The sequence below is a fragment of the Lathamus discolor genome, chromosome 4, assembly GCF_037157495.1.
Source record: "Lathamus discolor isolate bLatDis1 chromosome 4, bLatDis1.hap1, whole genome shotgun sequence".
NCBI classification, from domain to species: domain Eukaryota; kingdom Metazoa; phylum Chordata; class Aves; order Psittaciformes; family Psittacidae; genus Lathamus; species Lathamus discolor.
Window position 1 is genome coordinate 50,066,339 of NC_088887.1, and position 27,248 is coordinate 50,093,586.

At 41.3% G+C, this 27,248-nt stretch overlaps 1 protein-coding gene across 3 annotated transcripts in view; it reads left to right on the top strand.

The window, feature by feature from the left end:
- The window catches only part of GEMIN8 (gem nuclear organelle associated protein 8), a 28,676-nt gene extending 8,426 nt beyond the window's left edge, over nt 1–20,250 (top strand). For all 3 annotated transcript variants that reach the window (XM_065677418.1, XM_065677417.1, XM_065677419.1), the window contains exon 5: nt 18,754–20,250. In XM_065677418.1, the coding sequence (XP_065533490.1) occupies nt 18,754–19,004 (251 nt within the window). In that variant the 3' untranslated portion in view covers nt 19,005–20,250. The remainder of the gene's footprint in view (nt 1–18,753) is intronic.
- Nucleotides 20,251–27,248: the final 6,998 nt, after the last annotated feature.

Genomic DNA, 27,248 nt, shown 5'->3' on the forward strand with positions numbered 1-27,248 from the left:
AAAAATGCATAATAAACACAGTGATGGGGAGGGAGAGATAAAAATTGTGTTGTTTTAAATTCTTTGATCAGAGGGTATCTGGTGAGCTGAAACACCTCAGCTTAACTTCACACTTCCCATCAGTATGATGCACGGTTGATCTTAAGGAGCTCAGTGTTAGTGCCTGACATGCATCCGTTTCTCATCATGCTTTCACAGAATCAGCTTGGTGCTCTCTGTTGAAATGTTCCTTTAATGAGGTACATAATGTTTTAAGATGCTTGTTTGTGTCTGGAAATGCAGTTTATTTTCTTCGGCTTTATGTTGTCTTTATGGTTAGTGGTGTTTAAAAGTATGCGAATGATTAAAGTGGTATCCTTGAAATTGGGAAATCTGGCCTCTGAGATGCTCTCTATTGCAGATATACTAGATGACCTTGGTATAGCTGTTTAATCTCTTCCTGACCTCTCACTGGCTGCTCTTGCTAAAAATATGATTTGATTCTTTATGATAAGCAGGTGAATTGGGAAAAGGTTTGTGACTCAGAATACAGATTTTACTTTTGTTCCTTCCACCACAGTGGTACCTGGAGCCTTTTGGAATAATTAGGTCTCTGCTGCGTGCCATCTAGTAGCCTAGTTCTGTGTAAGCATAATTCCATTCACTTCAGTGGCACTATTTCAGATCTTCATGCAAATTTAAGCCAAATCTGGTCTTTAGCTACTACTTGCCTCAGTTTCGTTAGTAGTTTCCCTGCTAAAGTGAGGTTAGTAATAATAATCTGTAATTCCTCAAAGCATGAAAAAGTAAGCAAGTACTTGATTTAATTGAAATTTTCAAGTGCTGCTGAGCTCTTGGGTGAACAGTGCTATCTAAATGCTAAATTTTGTGAGTAGGAAAGAATACGATATGATCTTGTTCAGAAATAATTCTTTTCTTGCGTGGTAAGGGAAAAGGAAAATAGAATGGAACAGATTTTTCTAATTCTTCTCAGAAGAAGAAACATAAGCAGCAGGAGGAGAGGAAAATCATTGTTTACCTGATGGCATGGAAATGAGCTGGTATGGCAGACATGTTGAAGGCAGTACCACTGTACTTCAGGAGGTAGTATTATTAATTTTCTTGGATGCTCTTTCTGAACAAAATGAAATTTGGGGTTCATTAAGCTGCAATCCATAATGATGCTGTCATGTTGTATCTTTCATACTGTGCTGAAGAATGATTCTGTCATTCTGTATCAATGCGCAAGAAGATGGAGATAATGCATCTACAAAAGAAACCCACAGTTACTTAAGTCCTTTTCCTTTTAATCCCAAACTGTATGTCCTGGGCTGCTCCCCCCTAGCTTAGGAGGAGATTTGTAGAGAAACTCGGGCACTAAAAAGCTGAGTAACACCTGAAATGTAGGCATCCATGTCCAGCAGAGACATTTGTAATGGTAAGAATTTTCAATTTTCTTTATGAACTGGAAAGTGATGTTTGGGTATGTCAGAGTGGAATACCAATAGTGACTTCAGCAATCAGTTGAAGTAATAAGTCAGCTGTTAAGGAAGGTTAAGGGAGGGCTGTCTCTCATGTTTTCTTTCTCTGGCATAAATAAAAGGCTATAGGTGGAGTTCACAGCCTTTGACTCCTGCACCTTGACATGCACTTGGTAAAGGACACCTGGCTTGCTCTTCTTTTAAAAAGAATACCATGCAACTTTGGTACACGTTTGTTGGCAGTTTACTGAAGTGTGAGACATGTGGGAAAAGAACAGCAGTGGGACAAATAGAAAGGGGAATTTGGCACATAAGGAAGGGGATGCTAGTACAGAGGGGTGGAGGTCTAATTTATCTTTGAAGGATGACTTCCATGAGTCTGGTGTTTTTCAAGCCCTGCAAAATTAGGAAATGCTGTGCAGCACTAATACAGGTATTTGGATATGCATAACGAGAGTGTTGATTTCCCAAGTAAGATATAGCTGGTTCCCGCATTTCATCCATGTCTCATCAACATGTAGAAGGATAATCAAAAGGACTGAAACAAATCCTAGCTGATGTCAGACTCTTCACTTCTAATGCTTGATCTAGAGTCTGCTAGAGGTGATCACAGACATCAGGGGCTAAGATCTTGCAAACTGTAACTGTGGAAGATTTACATAGGCCTGAGATGTAGGTGGGAAAGACATTTGTGTCTGGATGGTTAATGCTAATTGTAAAGAGAAGACTTTCAAAGAAAGCTGTCCCATCAGACTAGCCAATGAGGAAAACTTCAGGTTTATTTCATTTTTCAGTAACTGCCACAAACTTTAAGAACTAGCAGATTCCTCGCTTCTGTAGCGATTTTTTTTGTTCTGTTTTCACAGTGGGCATTTGCAGTGGTTGGCTGACTTGCACAGTAAAGCCTTTGAAACTGGCAAACTATGAGCCTTGCTGCATGATTTAACACTTCAGCAGTGATACAGTTGTTCACAACCAACCTCTTCTAAAACAATCTACTTTTTGTCTTTGAATTCATGTCAAATTCTCACTAGTTTTAGGTTCATGTAATGTATTGCAGTCAAGTTACATGTTCCTGGAATGCCCCGAAGTAATTGGGAGTGTTTTGCTGAGGCTGCATGAACTCAGGCATATTAATGCAATACAAACTTATCTTGTATTCTAGATATATAGTGCATTTGGTTATAATGTAATGCCCCTACAGACAGTTTACATTTTTCCACAGTTGTTTCTTCATATGCAATTGTAATTGTGTAGTGGTTCTGTTTTTAGGGGGATTTCTCATCAGGTTAGTCTGTTGTTCTAGTTCTTCATGTAACTGGTGATCCTAATATACTGTGCTTCTTGAGGATGTTTTTAGTTGCATTTAAAAATCTTCCCTCTGGCCATTGAAATGCATGAAGTTATTTCTGGGTTACCATACCTGTCAGACCTAGATAGTGTACTGAATTCTCCAAACATCCTAGGTGTAAAGAACAGAATACAGTAAGTTACCTTTTTATGTTTGCAAGAATTAAAAGGACAAAAACCAAGAAAGAAAGATGCACAAGCCCAGCAAATCTGTAAATTATCTAACTGTACGTATTTATTACACTATTAAATTTAGCCTTTGAAACATGTAGTTTGTCCTTATGCAGTTTTTCTTTGTTCCCTTTTTACATATAAGAGAAAGTGACTTCTGTAATTGAGTGAGTATAGTATTGCGAGTACATTAGAAACCATTCTGTAGTAGTCAGCAGGCAATGAGACTGTCCTTTATTTAAAAACAAAGAAAAGCAAAGGAAAGTACCATCATGTCAGTTCATTACTGACGGATAATAGTCTGCCAATTGTTAATGCTGTGACTAGCTTTTTCCATTAAAGCCTCTGTATTGCCCACACATACCCTCCAGCTTTTCCCAAAATAATGTTGTCTCAACTTGTAATTTTCATGCCAGATGGAAAACCTTTAAAAAAATTGAAAGGAAATGGTGAATGAAGATGTTTGTTTCAAATCTGCAATTTGTAGGTTTTTTCCCTTGGGTTTCTTTTTCTCTGAGAGATGACAGTTGTCACTGCCTCTTCCGTGAAGAGGGAGCAATGGAATTTTCCATGTTTTGAAACTTGTTTGAATAGTACCAGATCCATGAAGCTTTTGGTTTTGTTTAAGGCCTGTGTGCTTCCTTGGAAAGCAGACTTTGATTGAGGTTTTTTGCCACCATGTTTTCCATCTTTCCTTCTCTTCTCCCTGTTCTTCATCTGTTTTTCTCTCCATCAGGCTGTAGTTCAGATCCTTAGTCTTGGTCACCAGCATCTCTTTCATTTCTTCTTCCCTACCCTAAACTTTCAAAACAGTGTGGATGGTGAAGTTACAAATGTCCGCTCAACTTCCTTGGCTTTGTCAGCCTTGATTGTCACATGAACTTTTACCATTCTCTTTAGAAGCTGAATCGCTGAAGCTTCTGAAGAAATGCTTGTGAAGTAAGTGTTCTCTGCAGTACGTGTGGGTGTTTGGGAGATGCGTCTGAACCATGTTCCTCTATGAGCTGAAGGAGAAATTTGAAAGGCTTTCCTTTTATACCATGTCTCTGCTTTTGATGATTGAACCTTTTACTGTTTAGCAGCAGAATCTTCTCAAGTCCACACAGTGTGTCCAGTGTAGAGGCTGTGTTATTTTGCACTGGAAGCCAACAGCTAGGAAAAAAAAAAAAATGTCTTCTTACTAGAGAAACAAGGAAAAGTGCCACAATTTTTACTGTTTTAATATTGAAAACTAATCTGTACTTACAAAAATAGAGGGGCTGAATTGCATGTGGAGAGTAACAATTGGGCATAGTTTTATATCTGTTTCATAAGAAATGTTATCTCTGTACTAAGAGTATCAATTTGAGAATTCAGCCGTTCCTAGAATATGTGATAGTCAAGAAAATGCCCTTGGATCTCATACTAGGGACAGAATTAGAGCTTAGGAGAATGTGTAGTTTTGCTATGCGGACCTGTGGCTTTCCTATCAATCCAGCACTTGTTGTAACAAATGGACATTATGCTGTACTTGCCACTACAGGAATTAATGGAAGAGAGACACTAGAAAGCTTGAGGTGCTGCTGAGGAAACTGTGGCTGTGGTTTTTGTTTCACTGGACCAGAAACAGTTGGAAATGGAAATCCTCTGCTGAATGCTCAGGAGTGTTGTGTGAGGGTTAATACACAGAACTGGAAATTATATGTGAAATTTTTCTTATTCGTTATGTGCCTCTGGCTGAAACTTCTTGACAGTGTTGGCAACCCCTAAAACTATGCAAGTGCAAGGCCAGGCTTGTTTTCTTCTGCTAAGAGATGCTTCAGTTTTCAGCTTCCAGGTGACATCTAAGGATGCTGTGGACCACGCTCCTGTGCATGCATGCAGCCTGGACAGTTGGGTAGAGCTGGGGCCTGCAATGCCACTTTCCTGTCTTCAAGTGGCTGTACTGGGCTCAGACCTTCCTAAGCATGCTGTGGATTTCTGGTATTTGACTTACAGGAGGTTCATAGCTAGGAGCATGGGAAAAGAAGCTTACACGGCTCAATGCGGCTGTAGCATAGACATTGCTTTAAGAGGAATGCTAGGATGTCAAACACCCTCTATTTCCTCTTACATTTGATGGAAATGAAGAGTGTTGTCTTAATATGTATTAAGCTTTGGAAACCTGTTTTGGAAATTCTCACCCTTTATTTGTCTAATATGTTCCTGTTATTGTAGTGGAGATAGTGCATACCACAGGTGGCTTGTTGAGAGTTTCAGTCTCTTAAGATTTATAAGGGATTTTGGGTACCTTAGCAGGAAGTAAGCAAAAACCTCAAGTGGTAAAAGAATGAACAATATGATCTGAGAAGAATTGTTCATTCCAGACCTTTTGTTTAACATTCAAGTTAGATGTCATCCCTGTGACCAGAGCACATTGTGTCAACATCATCTTTGCTGAACAAATATGGGATTTGAGCTACTCTTTCTCCCAAAGAACTGTTGTCCTTAAGTTATTCATGAGGCAGTAAGAGAAGTCTGGTAATCTTGTATTGTTGCTGCTCTTAAGTGAATCTGTGGTAAAATTTCTTCTGACTGAACTTCTGTGACTTGTCTTGAGGATATGAGAATGAGATGTGCAGGACAGAGGCAGATAGATCATTGCTCCTCTCAGCTGCCCTGTCCCTTACCATCCCTGTGCTAGATCTGCTTTCGACAGCTGTGTCTTGGTAGTTGCTGGTCTCAAAAAGATCCTGTGGAAACAGGTCAGTGGCTTGCTGTGATGAATTAGCTATTGAAACTTTCTCCTTACAAAGAAAATACACGCAGTAACTCAGTTTTAGATCAAGTAAGCAGAGTGTCAGTGCCTGTTTTGTGTCCATGCAGTTTCCAAGGTTTGAGGGCATTGCTGCGATGTACTTGGACTTTGGTAAAGAACTACCAGGTAGACTCCAGGGCTGAGATGCCACATACAGAACAGGGAATCCTTCCCCAGTCTTGTAAGAGCAAAACCAGCTTTCAGAATGCTGTTATGGAAGATTGCTTCACATGGGAACAGTTTGGTGTGGGAAGATGCAGACACTACTTAAACTCAGAATTCATGCTGGTAATTTTTAAAGGCGGGTCTGCCTGCTTACTTATGCCGTTAGCATCTGCAGCTGCTCTGAGTGGCTCCTCTGGTCTTCTCTCCATTCTTTGTCCCTGCAGGGGAGCTTGTGAAAGCAGCTGCAGCTGCTGCGGAAAAGAGCAGGTGAGACCATGGTGACAGACACAGCTCTAGGGAAAAGTGGCATAAAAGCTGTGCTGTGCTAATCAGTCAGCTTGGGCAGTCTGTCTTTACAGTTTATGCACTTTCCCATTTCCCCTAAAATTCCTTGGTTACTGGTTCCATCTAAGTGCCACATGGATCATTTCTGCATCTCTGCATGATTTTACTTAGGAGACAGGGAGGGAGCTCTTGTCTCAGTTCTGTGCTGATAAATTTGAATTCATTCACCTTTAGCATAGTACTCTCAACCCTGTAAGTGGAAACAGTGATAGTGTGGGCTGTGAATTAAGCATTTTCTAACACAACCTTTTTTTGTATCTACCTGGGGGATCTGCTTCTGTACCACGAATGTTTAAAGTTTCAGCAGTGGAGTAATTGTGAAAAAACGGTGCTCTTTACAAAATCTGCTCAGAATCTACAACAGAACAGGGCAGCAGAATATCTCAAGTGTTACACATTTTAGATGTATCTGTTATAAAGTAAACTTCTTGTACAGATTTGCTTGGAGACACAACATTTACCCCTGTTAATTTTATTGGGTGTTGTTAATACCAACACTTCAAAGGCATCATTTCCTTTTCAACATCTCTCACTGTGCCTCATTTTATCAGAAGCATACAGATGGAATTCACATCCCTTGTTGTTTGGGAGATGTGGGTGCTGCGAAGGCAGAAACTGAGAGTTCAGAGACTTCTGTCTGCCTGGATCTTTTTGAATCTAATTTCCTTGCATGCTCAAAATCCAGTGAGAGAGACAGAGGCTGTTAGGCTCCCCATCTCAGACTTGGGTGGCCTTTACAGACTTCCATCATGACCTTGGACATGCCATTTGGGGCTAGATCCATAAAAGCTTGCAACAGAGGTGGAATTTAGAAACAGATGTCCAAAATAATAATCTTTCTCTTCCATCCATGCCTTCCAGGAAGAAGGGAGACAGTAATTTGTAGCCAAAGGATGGAGCATCTTAAACCCCAAGGTGCAAGGGGATGTTGTCAGTATTGTCTTTTCCAGTGGCTGTGTTAAGCACCTGTCCTATCTTGTCATGTGATCTGCTATGAAGCCCATATCAAGGAATCTAAAGCACCATCCTGTGCTAGGAATTTGTGTCCATTTTCTTTTTATTTGGACCTGTACTAGTGTTGTGGTTTAAGCCACTAGAGGGGTGGTAGCACTTCCCTTTCTATCAGGAAAGTAGAGAAGGTTGATATGACAGCACACCAGGAAAGAGTTGTGCTGCAGCCATATGAATTATTCAGTACAGATTGATCCATCTGTTCATTGGTGTTATAATTGCTATTGGTGTTATAATTGCTGTTGGCCTCCAAAGCACCCAAACCTGTTTCGCCACCAAAGCTTTCCCCCTGATATTTTCAAGGACATATGTCTAAGTTGTCATAACACTGCTCTGCAGTACACTGAAATCATGGAGGCAATGTAAAATGGAAAATAAATCTGAAATGGATATTTGTACTGAAATTAGGTTTGTACTAAATAAATAGCATGAGTGTTACACTATTGATCGCTGCTGTTCACATTTGGCTGGATAAGAATCTTGTGGGTTTAGTTTCATTTGTAATTGCTGAAGTGGAGGTTGTTGAGCTAAAAGTCAGCTCTCTGTTCATAGTAATTGGAGAAACTCTGCCAAGGAATGTAGGTCTCCAAAGATCATGCTGGGCCTCAATTTTAATATGGTTCTTCATATACTAGCAAGCCAATGCCGCTGTTCGCCCACTCTGCACAAAGCTTGCAGAGCACCTTCATATCTAGAAGGTCTGCAATTTCTGATGTGGTTGCTAAGCAGAAGGGTTGGAAGACTCGCTTGAAAATTCATCTCTTGTCATTGCTTTGGGCTTTTTGGCCACTGGTATGGTGGGAAGGAAGCTGAAAATCTGTAGAAGAGTCCAGACCATGGAGACTGCATCATGTGTGATGTGTTGGTGGAGGAGGTGTTGAGGTAGTAGATGGTAGAGCATCTGGATGACTTTGGAAAAGTGCAAGAAGTATCTGCCTTTTTCTGATCTCTCCATTTCTCAGTACATGAAGTTGGTGATGTGTAGTTATTTACATACCCTGATTTTGTATTCTTCTCTTGGCATTAGTCATTGGCCTCTGTCATGAATGCACTGTCAGGCTAAATGGGCTTTTAGTCTGATGGCTCTTCTCATGTAAAGTCTTCTTTCTCAAGTTATTTACACATTTCCTTCATGTGAGAATTGCCCCACTGAAAGAACAGAGGGGAGACATGGAGCTCCCAGTTGCTAAGTACAGCTTAACTCTCTGAAGGCCAGGACACAACCTGCGTTTTGGAAAGAAGACAGTGCTCAAACTTCTGCTATGAGGTCTCCACGCAGCCTTCTCTTCTCCAGGCTGAACAGCCCCAACTTCCTCAGCCTGTCTTCATACAGGAGGTGCTCCAGTCCCCTGATCATCTTCGTGGCCCTCCTCTGGACTTGCTCCAACAGTTCCATGTCCTTTTTATGTTGAGGACACCAGAACTGCACACAACACTCCAAGTGAGGTCTGACAAGAGCAGAGTAGAGGGGCAGGATCACCTCCTTCGACCTGCTGGTCACGCTCCTTTTGATGCAGCCCAGGATACGGTTGGCTTTCTGGGCTGCAAGGGCACACTGAAGCCGACTCATGTTCATTTTCTCATCGACCAGCACCCCCAAGTCCTTCTCCACAGGGCTGCTCTGAATCTCTTCACTGCCCAACCTGTAGCTGTGCCTGGGATTGCTCTGACCCAGGTGTAGGACCTTGCACTTGGCATGGTTGAACTTCACAAGGTTGGCATCAGCCCACCTCACAAGCGTGTCAAGGTCCCTCTGGATGGCATCCCTTCCCTCCAGCATATCAACCAGACCACACAGCTTGGTGTCATCGGCAAACTTGCTGAGGGCGCACTCAATCCCACTGTCCATGTCACCGACAAAGATGTTGAACAAGACCGGTCCCAACACCAATCCCTGAGGGACACCACTCGTTACCGGTCTCCAGCTGGACATCAAGCCATTGACCACAACTCTTTGTGTGCAGCCATCCAGCCAGTTCTTTATCCACCGAGTGGTCCATCCATCAAATTGATGTCTCTCCAATTTAGAGACAAGGATGTTGTGTGGGACAGTGTCAAACGCTTTGCAAAAGTCCAGGTAGATGACATCAACTGCTCTGCCCCTGTCCATCAGTTCCGCAGCCCCATGATAGAAAGCCACCAAATTGGTCAGGCAGGATTTCCCCTTAGTGAAGCCATGCTGGCTGTCACCAAGCACCTTGTTGTTTTTCATGTGCCTTAGCATGCCTTCTGGGAGAATCTGCTCCAGGACTTTGCCAGGCACAGAGGTGAGACTGACTGCTCTGTAGTTCCCCGGGTCTTCCATTTTCCCCTTCTTGAAAATGGGGGTTATATTTCCCTTTTTCCAGTCGTCAGGAACTTCACCTGACTGCCAAGATTTTTCAAATACGATGGCCAGTGTCTTAGCAACTTCATTCGCCAGCTCCTTCAGGACCCGCAGATGGATTTCATCAGGGCCCACGGACTTCTGCAGATTCAGGTTCTTAAGATGGTCCCGAACCAGACCCTCTCCTACAATGGGCCTAGGGTCCTCATTCTCACAGTCCCTGCATCTGCCTTCCAGGACTTGGGTGGTGTGGTCAGAGCCCTTCCCAGTGAAGACTGAGGCAAAGAAGTCATTCAGAACCTCAGCCTTCTCCAAATCCTGGGTAGCCAGTTCTCCCGATAGCTTACAGAGAGGGCCCAAGTTGTCCCTAGTCTGTCTTTTATTTACAATGTACCTATAGAATCCCTTCCTGTTGTCCTTCACATCCCTGGCCAGATTTCATTCTGACTGGGCCTTGGCTTTCCTGACCCGATCCCTACCTTCCCGGACTGACTGACGCCCTGACTGCCGCGCAGCGCTCCGCTCGCTCGCGCTCCTTAACCCGTGCTCTCCCCTGCTCAGGGCGGGGCCGTCCCTGCTGGCCCCGCCCCCTGTGAGCCCCTGCCCGCCTCAGCGGAGCTGCCGGCTCCTGGGCAAGGCCTGGCGGGGGCTCGGGGCTCCCTCGGTGGCTGTCGCCGCTCGGGGCTGAGGCTCCTGGACGCGGGGTTTCCCCTCGCCGCGGGGCTGGGGGCTCCTCGCTGGAGCTGCTCAGCTCGGCAAAGCGTTTTTTGTTGCGATTTTCATACTGGGCATAGCTTTATCGTCATGTATTGAAGCATATTTCATTTAATTTACTAGAATGCTGAAATGAGCAATGAGAAGCTCAGGTCAGAAGTAAACTGAAGTTTCCAAAGCTACCTCTCATCTCTTTCCCAGGATGTGATATATTTTGCTGATTCCTTTAGTTTGCCCCTCTTTCCAGATGTCTCTTTCAAAATGATTGGTCAGGGAGCGCACTGTAGTTTACTAACAGCATGGAAAAAAAAAACCCACATATTTACTTGCTGAAATTAATTTATCTGGGTCAGAGATTTTTATTTAATTCCACATGTCAGCGGTAGGTAATGCTAAGTTGTGGATCTGCCAGTTAGCTGAAAGGTCAGTTCATAACCTGAGTATGCTTCCTTTCAGAAAATCAGTGACATGGTCACAAGGAGCTGTTTTTCAAATGCTTTTCGTCAAGTAGCAGACTTCCCTGCAGATACTACTGAGCTGCTTTCTCATCTCATGCAATAAACCAGACTTGAGTTCAGCAGTGTAGTTTGTGGCTGGAGTCAAGAAAGACATTTCAGTATGAAGTTTTTATATGCAGGTTTGATTCAGAAGACTAACACAGGCTACTTCCTTTATATATTTATTTATTTTTGTGTGGAAGCACCAAACTTTCCGTATTAGCTGTCCAGCACACTGCATCATGGAACACTTTCTTCCAAGTGCATGTGCTTAATTTCTATGCAGGGAACATACAAAAAATGATTGTGAAACTCATGTTTCTTCAGTGTGCTGGTTTGCTTTTAAAGAAGCACTTTTAAATTTGAGCATTTCCTTGTTCAGTCTCCTCTGACTGTGCCGCAAATGTGCGTGTGTATATGGATATAGTTATATAGAGATTTAAGTAATCCTTCTGTTTACTCTAGCAGTGGTGTCTTTGTCTGACATCAGCATTGTTGCCATCAGTGACAGATTGGAGTTGTTTTGGGGGATGGGAGTGCAGAGTCAGCTGGTTTGCATTTAATCTTATTGCTGCAGACTTGATCCTTACTAGAGGCAGCTGCCAGTGCCTGATCCTGTACTAATTTCTAAGCAGTGGCTGATCAGCAGCTTCCTCGCCGTTAAATTCTGTCACAAGAATACCGCCTGGACATCTTGGTGTCTCTGGTGTGATACAGACCCCTGGTTACTCTGGGCTCACCTGTGTGTTTTCTATCCTAGACTTACATACATATATCTGATTATAATACATTATCTGATTCAGATTTCTAGAGGAGGCTTTCACTTGAGGTTCCACTGGGCTAGCTACTTGCTTGGTGTTTATGGGGTTTAATTGATTGTTTCAGTTCATTTTCTGGTTGGGATAAGAATATTCCTTCTTAAGGGTTTCATTGTGGAAGGTACTAGAAGAGAATACAAGAAAGGTGATTTCTTGTTTAGCTGGGCAGTAACCAGTGTAACCTACTGCTAGTGTAAACATGGACATGAAGGCTTGTATTGTTTCCATCTAGGATCTTTGGCAGTTTGTTTTGGAGACCACAAGACAACCTTTCTTGGGTTTTAATCCTAGTTCTAAAATAGTAATCAGTTTCTTTGTTCTCTGGTTTACTGTGTAACTTTTCGCCAGTTACTTAGCCCACAGATTTCAAAATAATGTGAGATAATTAATTCTTTAAAACTCTGTCAGGTAGGAAAGTCTGAGAATCATTTCACAGATCATTACAGTGAGGCATGTGCTTAATTAACTTGAGAGTGATACGTACCACGCAGTAGCAAACGTAGAAGTGGCACACCTTGGTTGTAACCTTACTCTTGGCTTACTATTAATTCTGATTTCAAAACTAGTTTCTCTGTTTGCAGTCTTGTTAAGCTTTCACCTGTTTCTACAGAACTGACCTCTTCAAAATGATTAGAAAATCTGTATTACAGTGAAAGAGAAGGTAAACTGAGTACTTCAGATTTGCAATGCTGTCTGCTTAGCTTGTTGCAACCGTGTCTTTCTTGGGGAGCATGCTCTTTCAACTTAGACTGTTTCCTGCTTTTACCAATAGGTTTTCAGTCAGACTGTGCTTCACTGAACATGTCTCTGTGCCAAAGTGACGTTAAGCAGTTTTTTTTCTTAGCCATTCAGTCCTGCTCCAGTGCTGCCCCTTTAGTTCAGCATGTGTGGTGCCAAGACACTGAACTGTACCAGGATTAAATATAACTTGTTGGGGTGGGAGTTTTGTTTGTTGGTGGGATTTTTTTAGGATTCATTGTGTGGCCCCTTAGACAATTGTAGCAGCATCCTGGAGAGGCCTGGGAGGGAGCTGGAGCATGAAGCTGAGGAAGAAGGAGGGGAGCAGAAACTGCATAAGCTGGTTTTGTAGCTGAGGCAAGAAAAATGTCCATGGAACCATGGTTTCAGACTGCCACAAGCTTGCCAAGGAATCACATCTGCTCTTGCTTCAAAGCTTGTAACAGAACATTTTCCTTTTTCTTGAGAATATTGCATTACTTGTAGATATATGTGGTGAAATATTCTATTTCTTTTAACTCATTCCCTCCTTAACTAGCAGATGGAAAACTTGTCAGCATTAGATACTTGTGAGTTTACTATTTTCAGCATTTTTTGTATTTCTTTTTCAGAGTGGTTGTGACTCTGGATGCTGAGAGGTTATTGTTGCAGGCAATTATTACCCCCAAAAAGTCACTTCTATTCCAAATTGGTGTTTTCAAGCCAGCCACAGCATTTGATTTTTGTGCATAGGTTGGACTGCTGGCATGGTAAGATACAGCCTGGCTGTCTCCACTTCTTTGAAGATTGGGCTTCTCCTGTTAAAAATGGGAAGGGGGAAGTTACGTTGTGTCGTCTGTAATCTTTTTCTTGCTTTTTTGCAAGCACTATTTTTTAAACTTAAGGAGTTTAAACGTAAGTCTGTTTTCTCCAAACCAACTTATAGCCAGAATGAGGCTGTTCATTCCACTATAAAATCTTCACTCTCTTCTTTCAGTATGTTTCCACAATTTCTTTAAGTTGTTTGGTGTTTCAAAGTAACCCTTCAGCAAGCCAGACCATGCTGTTTTCAGCAACCCAGAATGTTTTATCTTTAGAGATGTGGGGGTAAGGCACAATTGTTTGTATCTCACAGGCTCCCACTGATGGAAACTCTCTCATCCTGCAAAGCTTTGCACTTGATGAAGAGTAATTCTTGAGATGACAGCCCTCTGGAAATCCAGACCTCTGTTGATCTCTGTAGAAATTAAACTCCTTGAATATCCTGTTTACAAATCCCCAGTTTTAAATGCTTATTTTGTTGGAATTCCTTTAGGCAAAGAGTTTGGTTTTCCCTATGGTATGCCTGGTTCATGCAAGTATGGGCATAATAAAATGGTCTGATGCTATCACCTCAGAAAAACTCGTATGTAAGTTTATTGTAAAGGTACATAGCTTTTCTAGGGAGATGAAGAAGCTGGCATTTTGCATTGAGAAGCCTGTGTGGGCAGAACATTTAACACAGCAGACAGGCTTGTGGGAAGTGGCATTCAAAGAGAGAACTAGGAGTTTTTAATCAATAGAAATGGGTAGTGTTTTTAACTCTGTTAGTGGGGGCTGCTCAAGATCAGTTCAGGTAGCATTTAAAACAAGATGAGAAAGTTCAGAAAGTGCGCATGCAGCAGTAACAGAAAATCATTCATCATTTGAAATAAGCAGAAAAATATGTGAACAGGGGTATAGGTCAGGCTGAAATCATGGAAAAGAAAAAGCAGATCAAGGTTGGGGAAAGTGCATTATTTGCTTGAAGAATAATGTGCTAACTAAGCAAGAAACTCACAGTCAGTAAAGGCCATTTGACACGTAAGAGGAGCAAGCTCTTGGTCTCTTGCCATAACTACAGTCATATGGGGCAGAACATGGCAGACTGCAGGGTGGGAGCACCTAGAGAACAGTGGAGAAGGTTGTCTGTATAAGAAACATTGCCACGCTGCGTATGATCGCTGGTTACAGTGAGCTGAGGGTTGGATGTTTAAATGCTAAGAGCTAAAAATGATACAAGAAACCACACAATGTTGGGTATAAATCTGTCATAAAATTCCAACATAGATAATTACCCTCCCAACTTTCATCTCCTTTCAATGTTGAAAAGTCTCTCCACGGAGACTTCTCTCCAAATAAGGGAATTTATTTGGGTTTTGGGTTTAGGGTTGGTTTTTTAACTTGCTTTGGTGGGTTTGGGTTTTTTTTTGCTTTAATGAAAAAAAGAATGAATTCCAGAGAGGAAATATTTTTTGTTACTACTTAAGCTTCTCAAAGGATATTACAAAGAGGGAAGAGCAAAGTAAATCAAACTTACCAAAAGTTTATAACATTTTTCCTTTTTATAAAATAAGAGAAATAACACATCTGGATTTCTAAGGGCCTATGGGGAAAACAGCTTATGTCTTAAAGGGCTTAAGTCATGGTTTTGCTGAAAGTATGTAAGAGGGCATTTGTGTGCATATGAAGTCCCAAATGCAGTGAATAGCTAATATACTAGTTACTGTTTATCCTGCTTTTGGCACTCCCTGAGGATGAAGGTAGTTGTCTATATTTGTTTACTTTTCAGCTAGGATATCCTAGATTAAGTCATCCATAAAAAAGGAGGAAAGGGAAGAAACAACTACCCCAAATTTTTTTTTTAAAGGCCTGGAATCACTGATGATGTTCAGAATGCAGTATGAGTTAGGTATTCCCTAAATATGAAGAAAAAAGGCTTTACTGTGTTTGGAAAAAGATGTCTCAACTAGTTTTGGCCAGGTAGTGATGACTTCCCAGCAGAACTGGACTTAGTGGGAATAAGTTAATTCTGAAAAGATCCTGAAGAGATGAAAAGTATCTTTGGGAATAAATAGACCTGATCAATTTGGAAAATGCCCGCAATGCTTTTCATTTGCACAGGGACCAGAAGCCACTGCAGCTGCCTGCCTGCCTTGTGAACATTTGCAAGATAATGTTCCATGATGGGGGAAGCTTGCCAGTGATTGAAGCTGAATGCTGTAAAAGAAAGCACATTCTTCACTGTGTGAAGTGGAAGGAGGAACTACTTAGAACTGTGTAAAAATTATTTGTTTCACATTTATAACTTGGCAGCACAATGACTTATAAATTTGGAGTGTGAAACTATGACTTGAGAATGAGCTAGGGATGTAATGCTGCAGGCTGAGAATTAGGGTTTTCATAAACCTTGTTATCTAATTCATGGATGGCTGTTTGGTGCTTGCTTCAGAGAAATTCTGGTTAACTCTCTAGGTTTAGGGCTATAGAGAATTTTTTTTTCTGGTTGTTTTTTTACATTGTCAGATGCTTGTTGTAATCTTCTTGATGAAGAGGTAGTTCCCCATTTAGCTGCGGATTTATTGCTTTGTATGTTTTCAAAGTAAATCTTGAGGTAACAGAAAGAACCAGGCTGCGGGAAAGAAGAGCAGTTCAATTTCCTGACCTCTGCCCCACCAAAGGAGGTTTAGCATGCACCTCAACAGGACAAAACTTTCTCTGCTGCCATCTATTTCTTATCTTTGTGTTTGGCTGGAAATACTGCTCTTGGAAAAGCAGTAGTTTACATACCCATTTTAGTTCCATGGCTGTTCTTCCCTTGACTGACTGTGACAGCAGGTAGCACTGTCATGGTCAGTGGAGTTTTCTGGAGAGATATTACCATGACAATAACTGATTTGAAACAGCAGCATATTTCACACAGTTACAGTTATATTATCAGCAGCAGCTGCCATGTTCTATGCTCAAATTCAGCCTTTGGTGCAAAAAATAGTAGGTCACTGTAGCAGATTTCTGTCCCCAGCCTCTGTCTGGACTCTAGACCTGATTTACATGTCTGAGACTGTAATAGAGTCATTCTGGGAATTTTTAAGCAGTAGCTATGGAATAGTGAGAGTCAGGTTAGAAAGTTAAAGGCAGTGCATCTGATTAGTGTAAAGTAAACATTATACTTCAGATTTTTGTAGGTAATTTTGAGAATGCAGTTTCAAGTGGTGTTATTATTTTGATTGCTAACATTAAGATCCGTGAGTTCATGAACTACTCTCTGCTATAAATTGGAGATGACGCACACTAAACTGTAATCCACTCATCCATCATAAAGCTTCTGCTAGAGACCCATTTAATTTCCAAACCAAAGAATTCATTATCTGTCTCCAGAGAAATTAATTTTTCTTAAGTACTAGTTGTGCAATGAGCTGTCAGAGAGCATTCTATGGCAAAGAAGCAAGGAAGCAGTTGTCTCTAGCATGCAGCTATGGAACTAATGAATAAAAAATTTCCATGGGCAATACAGAAATACAAGGCATTATCTCTGTGGCCCAGGAGCGCCAACAAATCTGGGTTCCATTCTTTGCCCTGGCAGAGTTTTGCTGCATAACCTACAATGGGAAACATTTTCCGGCACAGATTTTTTCTAACTCTATTCAGTGTATGTTGCATCAAGTTCATGCTTAAAAGCGTGTTACCTAGTTGTGGGCAGTCTGGTGTTCCAGAAAGTTTGCATCAATGGAATGCAAGGGGCCCGTGTAGTCACTGCCTGGGTGCCATAGCCTGTCCACATAGTGCTCGGCCCTCCTTAGGCAATGTTAGTTCTTTTAATTTAGACCTTCTGGTTAAAATGGCCTGACGCCAAATAAATCTGACTCTTCCAAAAACACATACAGACTCTAATGTATGTTTCCTCATTAATTCTGGCAGTGAAGCTGCCTTCAGGGGTGTGCCTTTAAAGCAAAAAGTGAAGCGGCTCTCTGGAATAGATGGCTAATAGCCTTTCAAGCCCTTCTGTCGTGGTGTGCCTTTAAAGCAAAAAGTGAAGCGGCTCTCTGGAATAGATGGCTAATAGCCTTTCAAGCCCTTCTGTCGTTTGGCTACCAACACAAAACTGTGGACGGTGTTTGGAATGACAGGACAAAAGCTTTCTGTGGCCCTGTCAGACAGATGCAAAAATTGAAGTTTCTGAGTCTAGTGTTTAAAATACCTATTTTCTGTGAATGAGGGGTAATTCATTTAGGAAGGCTGACAGACAGTTGGCTGCTCTGTACAGTACTTTCCACTGTAAAAATAAACTGCAGATGTTTGACACAGATATTTCAGGTTATTTAACTTTGGGTTAGGGTTTGCAGATGTCGTGTTTAGTGGAAGCTAAATCTCTGTCTTAGGGGAAGGAGGGAAGAGATACACAGCACCAAATGCTGAGAAGCATGTCCTGTATGTGACTAATGCATCCTGACCGGTGGATACTCTGTCCCTTTGGAGTTTAAAAAAAACATGCTGTCATTAGTAGTGAACTGTTGCTGTGATGCAGCTTTGACAGCCCTCGTTTGTTACTGATAGCCAAAGGAGTCCAACTGCCAGGTGATTTTCTTCATCTTGTAGAAATGTCCCCATAAGAGGAGAGTCTTGTGTAGCACTTTGCTGTCTTAACTTCACAGAGCATTATTTGTTCCACCAGAGCAGCAGCCAGGAAGTAGAGGTAAGTTTGGGCACACAAAATCAAGTTCTTTGCTTCCTGATTGCGCTTCCCAAAGAGGATTTTTGACGACAATGTTTCACCACTCTCAACTGTTTTAAATCCTTTTTAAAAGAATGATGCAGGGATTTGTGTGCTGTTTTGGTTTGTCTTTAAAGCAATAGCAGTAATGCTGCCAGTTGCGAACTTTGCCAGTGTTGAGAAATGGATGAGATTGGATAGTTTATCTAAACACAACACTTACAGCTGTGTTTCATTGGATGCACTTAATGGCAGACGCTTACATGACAGAGCAATCTGTTCGTTTTCATAGTATAGTAACTGATTACATTTTCTCTTGGCTGTGGTTCAGCTGAAGTTGCATTGTCCTGTGCATTGTTTCCCTATCTCAGCTGCTAACTCATTGCTTTGGAAACAACTCTCTTGTTTGGTTTTTGGATTTTTTGGAGGGGGGATTGGTTTCGGTTTTTTGTTTTTTCTCTTCAAGAGGTATATGAGGGGAAGAAATAAGCAGTGACGATTTTTACGTTATTACTAATTCAAAGGTTTTTTCTCTTCAAGAGGTATATGAGGGGAAGAAATAAGCAGTGATGATTTTTACGTTATTACTAATTCAGAGGCTTTTTACAGTTTTAGGATTCAGTTCCAGGATCTTCTTCCTTTCTCCCCACTTCTTCCAGCCTGGTTCTATCATAATATTTAGTAGGAATTTGTAATTATGCATAATGAGCCCAGCAGGACAAATAACATGCAGTTTGTTTTGTAAGTTGCAGGAGTTGGCTGAACCCTCAGAAGTGTGGATATCGGCCCTTAGACCCAGCACAGATTTGAATATGTAACATTTTAAGAAGTTTAAATAAAATGTGATTGGTTGATAGCCCAGTAATTTACATCTCTTGTGGTTTATTTGTCCAGGGAGACAACAGCAGCTGGAAGCTGAGAATCAGTATGTGGAGGCTGATCAAGACCTTCACAAAAGAACAGGACGTTCCGTGCAACCACCCACAGAAAGACCTGGGGAAAGGCGAATGGCAGAAATGAAGAGGCTTTATGGTGCTGAAGCTGAAAAAATCCAGGCAATGGAGGCTGCCATGCAGCTTATCTTTGATAGAAGCTGTGACAAAAAGCAGCCCAAATACTGGCCTATTATTCCCCTTAAGCTGTGAGTACCTGGTCTGTGCTCTGACCTGGCACAGGTCTGTATGGATGGCTGCCTCTGTCAGGTTGTGCTGCTGAAAGAAACAAGTACAAATTTTGGGTTTGGCTGGGCTTTGGGGCAGAGACGGGCAAGGGCAGAATCTTTCTTGCCTGTCAGTGATGATCACAGTCCATTCTACCTACATAACAGTTGTCAAGTAGTGAATAGCTATTGTCAAGCTGTCAATAAGAGGGACAGTAACATAAACCTGTCCAAAGTCATAGTTTCACTCATTTGATACCTGCCTGCCTTGCCCGTGCTTGCAAGAAAAATAACACTGTCTATAGTCAGTGAACCATGAAAATTTAAAGCAGTGAGGTAAAGAAAAAAGACTATACAAATTGTCTGCTTTTCCCATTTAGGAAATGAGCGATCCCATTTTTCAGTCTCACTTAACATAGTAGCATTTGGATCCTGTTTAACACAGCACAGCCTGAAGTGTTATGTCTGCTGATCTTGGAGGGGTTTTTTGAGAACCAGGAGTCCACTGGCCAAGATACAATATATTAAATTACTCTAGGCCAGCCATTTGAATTCTTTTTCAAAGGTTTATAATAAAAGCAGGAAATTTTTGTTCCAGGCTGATACTTGTCTGGCAGAAGTTTGACTCTAAAGAAATATTATATCAAAAATGAAGGGGGTGGGGAGAGTGGAGGTAAAGCCTGATGTGGTCCTGTCTGTCAGAGATCTATTTAGCAGAAGAGACACCTTATGCTGTTCTACTTGTGACAAAGATTCATATGACTTTCTGGCAATAGAGGCAGGTCACAACTTCTAACTTCAGTTCGTGCCCACTATGTCTGGTGTATCTCTATGGCATGTGTAATTTGTAATACACACCAGCGGTTGCTGTGCCCTCTGCAGCAGGCAGCTGCACCAAAGTAAGTCTGTGGTGTAGTTTAGAGTATCTTTGGTTTTACTATTACTTACTATGTTTTTTCAAAGCAGCATTTTAGTTTCAGTTCTACCTCCTTCACTTTAGGTGTGACAAAATGGAGTTACATTGAGCACTGAAATTAAAACCCCCAGTCTCCAAGACTTACTACTGGTGTGATTAATCTGAAAAACTTGTGTGAGACAGGAGGGGGAAAAGGGTTATGAACAGTCCTGCATTTGTCTTCGCTCTTGTGTTTGGCGGGTTTTGTCAGAAATTCAGTGTTTTGTATGGGCTTCCATTTGGTCACTAAATAAAGTTTCCTTGTAACACCCTGTAATTGAATTTTATTTTTTATAACGAAGCTTCCATACTTCAGCACTCCAGTTCTCAGGTGCTAAAGCTTGCTTTTAGCTGCTGTATAGAGCAAGGACAGTTTTAACATACCGAGAAGCGTGAAGAGTGTTGACAAGACATTCACAGGAATGCCAGTCAATACCACACACGCGTGGTGTGGTACAGAATGAATGGGAGGGCTGTTGCATCTTCTGGGGAAAATCCCATCCCAGATGAACATGCATAGATCTCTCTGTTCCTGTTTGAAATGTTTCCAGTGTGATGATGGTGTCTTCTCTGTGCAGTTGAGTACCAAAGAAAGAAAGGATGGGTGAGAGTGGGCTTTTCTTACTTTTCAGTGTAATTCCTAGTTCTTCCTGTGGTTGTTTATTCATCCAACTGGTTTGGCTAGCAGAAGAAGAAATTCTGGTCTCCGAAAGTATTGTACACACCTTATATGAGACAAACATTGAATTCTTTTCCTACTTCATATAAAACATACAAGAAATATCTTTGCCTTTGATTCTTTTAATCTTTCTAGGAGGGTTTAAGATGCTTCATGAGGTTGGAAGTAGAGAGAACTGGATTAAATGTTCCTTAGGAATTACGTGCTGAGGCCTGCAAGGGAGGAACACACCACTGCAGATTTTGAGTTGCTAGTGGAGATAATCACTGTTCTGCTCCTGAATTTCAGGGAATGGGCTGTCGCTGTAGTTGGCCAAGTGTCTATTTTGCTGGTAGTTTGATGGAACTTGGGGGTTTTGTGTTGCAGTTTTTTTTCTCCATCTCTTGTGTCATTTTACATTTCTAAGAAATATCTCACATAAAAGCATGTGATCATGGAAGCGATGCAACTGCAACTCAAAAATGCCTGTTCAGTCAGAATGTCTGTAGCATTCACCTTTCTTGCACATATGTATTATGCTGCAATTCCCAATCATGGGACCATGTGTCCTTTATTTCCCCCCAAATACAATGTTATGTCAGCTTCTTGACTAGAACACAACTGTGATGCTGCAGACTTGATTCTTGTCCAGAATATTGCACCTTTGCTTTCAGTTACACCATCTGCTTCTACAGTTCTGCCCAAAGGGAATTCTTCACTTGCTGATGGAGGTTTCTCATGAGCTTTTCCCAGCTCCAGTAGAAGGAATTACACCCTTAAGTCACAAGTACAAGTTGTCATACAAACAATTAGTCTTAATTTCAGAAACTGGTTACCTCATTTGGTACATGCAAATATGCAAATCAGATTCATCTTTAGAAGAAAAGTTTGTGATTGCTTGAAGATGCTTTGAAGATTGGAGGAAAATGGTAATAGATCTTTTCTACTGAAAGCATTCTTAAAAAAAAAAAAAACAAAAACCTTTCAGAACTGGCACAGTATAAATTTAACATTAAAATGAAGCAATGACCTTTGTGTTTCCTACCAAAAGAAAATCTGCTTACTCTTCTGTTTTGGTGACATTGTCAAGAACACTCATCCTTTTAGAATTACTTCCCCACAAAGCCCCTGACGGTTTAGTATGCCTGTGTATACAGGTAAGCTGAGAAGAGATTAAACAATTTTTGATGAGCACAACTTTTTTGGTGAGCCTTACTGGTAAGTATTCAGCCTTTTTGATGATAGTCTTGTATAATGGATAGCTGCAAACATCTCATGCTTAGAAGAAGCTTTAATAAAATGCAACCTAAATTTCTTACCAGCCTTTGTAAAGGATAAACACATTGATAATATATGGATTTGTCCACTTGCGTCTTTTTCTCTTTGCAAAAGCTTCTCGCTCATTCATTATATGAAATACATTTCAAATACTGGCATCCTCATCTCTTGTTGCATTAGTATGAGTCTGGCTTCATGAATAGAAATTGAGAAAAGCAAAACACTTTGTGATTCTGCTGCTTAAATTTGGATTTTTAAGTATGATTTTTGGTATGCTAGTCTGAATATTTTGGCTGAAAGAATTAACGGAAGGGCCAAGATTATTGCCCAAAATGTGAAATACAGTCTGTCAAAAGGAAACATCCAGAACCCTGTTTTTCCTTCTGGTTTCTTAAAAGTGTAGGTTACTGGGGAATATACTAATCGATAAATAATACATTCATGCTATGACAAAATTCTGGGTTTATGTTTGTGTGCTGCTTCATCACCCATCTACCCTGTCTAACCTGCCCTGTTGTCTCCTGTGATCCTGCCGAAGGAATGACTTTCTTACGGGCTTTCTCCTGGGTAGAATAGCAGCCTGTGAGGGAGCCTCACCTGCTCCTGAAGGCCGGTTATGGCCAGAGTGTGTTCACGGCCTCACATCCCTTCATCTGTTTTTACATAGCTGAAATTCCTGAACTAGTACTCAGAGACGTGCAGTGGAGCTCTGGGTGGGTAAGTGATAGACTGGGTATTCTCTTGGCAACCTAGTTATCGTAGCAAAAGAATTGCTTGGACTCAGTCCATTCTTTGAAGTAGGTGAGCACACAGGCATCAGCCTCAAGTATGAATTTTGGCAGGGCAGGAGCAGCATGGAAATCTTGCTTGACCAAAAGTGGAAAAAGACCTTGCTCATCCTGAGCACTTTGAGTGTGTAATCAAGATTCTCTGTGTGTGGATTCTACTAATTACAGTCACAGAAGGGTTTTTTCCCCTTTAATCATGAAACATTTTCTTCTAAGAAAGCAAGAAAAATAAAGTGAGAACATACATAGTTTTTGAAAAGAAAATACTTTTCAGCCTAATGAGGCCAATACAACTGCTGGTTCCCTAAACTACATTGAGATCTTTTGCCTATAAAGCCTTTTTGAAAAGCCAAAATGCATAAAACTGCTATCCCCATGGCTGTTGTTTACAGCCATCCCAAAGAAATACCTTTGTGGAGAGGAAGGGATGAGAAAAGTAGAAAGGATTGGTAGGGATCATTTCTAAACAGAGTTCAAAGTGGTCCTCCTTAATTTTCAGACTCTGTTTTAAATAAAAGTATCAATTTATACCAAAATCTGGGTTCAATAAAGATGTGAGGCAAAAGCCTATCAGGGGCTGTTAAAAATTAAGTTACATTAGAGAAGACTACTTTATTCATGGACTTCTCTTACACTGGCCTATAGGCAGCTGCAATTGCCATTCTGATTGCATAGGAAGCTAACTAAACTGCTGATATCTTTATAGGGATCTTTTGAATCTTTCCACATGCTTATACTGAAGATGAAGATTGAAAGGTCTCAGTACAGAAGTTCAGCTTTCAGCTATCCCATGCATCCTTTTTCCTAGGTGCAGAAATTACCTCTGTGTCTCACTCCACCAAGGTTTCCTGCCATCAAGGTCTGTCAGCAGCTCTTAACTGTCTGATCAGTCCATTGCTGTGAGTCAAAAGGAGTTGAGTTGGAAAAGCCCTACTGCTAAGCTGTTTAATGTAACTTGTGAAAAGGATTAAAGGAAGCACTCGCTTGTGCAATCAGATGAGCAGGTCTGGAGGTGGCAGACTCCCCAGGCATAAGCATTCATAAGGCAATGTTGCTGCTGCTAGAAGAGAACTTACAAGCACATTTTTTTAGTGCTCAGAGCCTTTGAGGATTTTTTTGTGCTTTGGTCTAAAACATTTACATTTACATTTCTTTCCTTAGGCATGTTAGCCAGCTTCTGTAATACAAAACATGTAGAAAAGCAAACGTTTATTTTCATTGCTGAACACAGAAGGTAACACTCATTTTGGGCAAACCCACGGATGGGTTTATCCAAAGATTTCTAAGGTTTTTAGTTTTCGTTGCTACTTTCTATGTTAAAGTGTCTTGAGTTTGCAGATTTGCAGATGCTGTGCCAAGGAGCATACTTGCACGATTCAGGTTCATACCCTTTGCTTTGGCATGAACCATAGCAGGAGTCAGAGGCCCAAGATTCAGTTAGCCCTTTTGGTCTAGACGTGTACAAGTATCCAGCAAGAAAAAGTCTGTGGCTCGTATTTCATTAATTTTGATTCTGACATAGCTAAATCTTACTCCTATCCTTTGCGCTGGACAGGAACACTCTTGGGTCATCATGTCTAGTTTCTGCCACCTCCGGCAACCACAACCTGTTTGAAGCTTCCTCTTGCTCTGAAAGCCACAATGCTGAGTGTGTGACATGACTAGGTGCCATGGCAACAGGCTGTGATATCAGAAATGCCAGATGATTAGATAATTTCAGGACATGCCAGAAAGAACAGCTGCATTGTGCTGCAGAAAGCCCTTACTCCAGAACTGCTCTCTACTAGCAAAGAAAATAGAGAAAATGAGTGACGAATAACTGCCCAGTGCTCCCTCCTTTGCTTGCTCCATTGAGGAGATCCCTCTTCAGGTCATCTACAGCTCCAGTGTCAGAGCATAAACATTTATCTCTAGAGTGCAAAAGTGCTTCTACAAAGAACTTCTAAGGAGATTAGTTACTTGCCCTTCCTAAGTGTGCTTTACTGTGTAGGCCTGCTCTAAAAAGATGCCCTGTACTTTCCCTGTCAACAGCAGTTAAGTCTTGCTTGGAAGGAGAAAAAAAAGCTGCCTTAGTGTAGTCACTTCCCTTCAATAGCTATTTCAGTCTCGTAGTGTTACTTGCATTATTCAAGTCTAGCAAAATGAAATCTGTTTTTACAGCATGGCTATGGCTAGAGCTTTTTTTGTGGTAAATACATTGATTATAATCAACTGCACTAGTGGTTTGTGTTACATTGTGGAAACTGTCATTCCAGGCGTAGCCTGCAAGTGCGATAGTCCCTGTCAGCATGACAGAATTGTTCACTTCAGTCCAAGAAGATACTACATCCTACTGAAATATAACAATAGTTTATATTGTTGAAACTTTAAAATACCGTATTAAAAACCAGTAATAGAGCAATTTTGGTTTGCTAGTGTAACTTCCTCATGCCAGGTTTTTGATGTATGAAATGATGTAAAACCACAATAATGGTAGAAAACATACAGCTGACTCTCAAGTACAATGAGATTTATTCTTTTTTCGAGTAGGGTGACAAAAATTACAGTAATAATCGAGTAGGAAGAGTTAAAAAAAAGTTGGGTTTTTCCAATTTTTCAGTATTCTTTTAATTTCCTGGTTTCCAGAAATAAAATGCAAGGGGTTTTTTTATACTTCTTAGCTGAGCAACCTTTAAATGATGAACGGCTTAGCAGCCTCATTTTGCAGGGCTTGAAATAACATCTGAATGCATTCTGAATGTACGAAAACCGCCTACAGTGCCTTTCCCACTGCTGCCATCCCCACTAAGCTACCTGGAATTAAATGGATATGCGTTGTGATGCATTTTCCTGGCAATGTCCATCATAGTTTGCATCTCCAGGGATCTAGCTGAGCAGTTTTCAGGGTCTCTCTTGCCTCAGTCACTTTCGGTCCACCTGTGCTCTCTTCTTGCTCCCTCATCTTTTTCACAAAGGCTCCTATCCAGCTTGCATCCCTCCATCCCAAATACACACTCTTCTGCAGCCTGATTCTGCTCTCATCTCTCAGCTCCTACACTCTTGTCCACCTCCCACATGTGAGGCACGAAATGTTGCCTGGATGCACTCAGAAACCAGCAGGACTAATCTAGATGACCAGAAAAAGGGTCAGTGCCTCTGGCACCGTAAGTGCAGAAAGCAGAAAGTGCTGAGACACTTCCCACACTGTTGTCCCTGACCTGACAGTGGCTGAGGGGAGATCATTCTCTCTTCTTTTCCTAATTAAACCACAAAACTTCCTCACTGCTGTGCAAGTGGTGGGAAGGTGTTACTGCCAGTTCATCTCTCCTCACTTTGGGCAGACTCCAGTCACTCAGAGTAAATATCCCCATTTGTTTTAACGACGGACCAAAGCCTTTCTAAAGTTGCAATGCAGTGAAACAACCATGATCCTTTTGAGCACCAGGGGAAGCTTTTGTAAGACTTTCCCCTAGAGGGAGAAACAGTTACTGGATACAGAGCCTGGGCTTCACAATCCATCTGTTTAATTCATAGTGTGTCTCAACAGTGCATCTCTGTCAACTCCGTCTCTCCAGCAGCAAGGCATAGCTGTGATTTAGGAGCTTGGCCATTTGAAAGACCAGCCAGGCAACCATGATCTGTTCCCACTCAGCACATGAGGACGTTGCTAAGGCAGTTTCTCAATTTAAGAATGGTTTTATCTCTTTTTCTCTCTTTTTAGCCCTCTTTGCCAGCTGGCATCCCATTTTCTACTTTTCCAGTGGGCACTGTTCAGCTCAGTGTGAATCTTTGGAGGGGGAGCAGTAGCCTATTTAGAGCTTAAAACACATATTTACTGGCTGGAACCCCAGGGAACAACCTACCAAGAGGCTGATGAGGGCAGTTAGCCAGATCATCTCCAAAACATTATTGTTAAAAGAACCTGATGTGCATATTAAGTAAATATCAAATACGCAAAACCCCAGTACATGTAACATGCAGATAATAACACAAGGTAATAGGCCTTGTCTCCACATAAGTAATAACACTCTCATAACCACAGGCAGTTCCAGTATTTTATGTTCACTTTCAATGTCCTCTGACTGGTTCATATCTATAATATATTAAAACTCCCGCAGGCTCCAGCAGGACTAGGATTTAGTGTAAAACCATTGCTAAAAAGAGGGAAAGAAATTTTTCTTGCACACAAACAGGCAAAAAAAACTCTAGAATAAATGTGATCCGGGAAGCAATTATATAAAGGTTTTGATAGTTTGATTTGCATATAAGATAATAACAAGAACGGAAGCTAAGTTATCCCATATACACAGAAACCCTGGGTTTTCAGGATTGGCTACTCATTATTCTCTTGTCATACAAAGCAATTCAGTTTGCAGCTGCATTTCTCCCTTACAAATCCCATTCAATCAAGAGAAACATCATTAGCAAACCCACTGATTTATCCACCAGTAAAATGCTGATACAGGCTTCTATTCCTGCTGCTAATAAATTCTCTATGTAGCAGTGTTTGCTGCCTCTCTAGGGATCTCCCATTATACTAATGGCTACAGGTTTCTAACTTTACCACTGGAA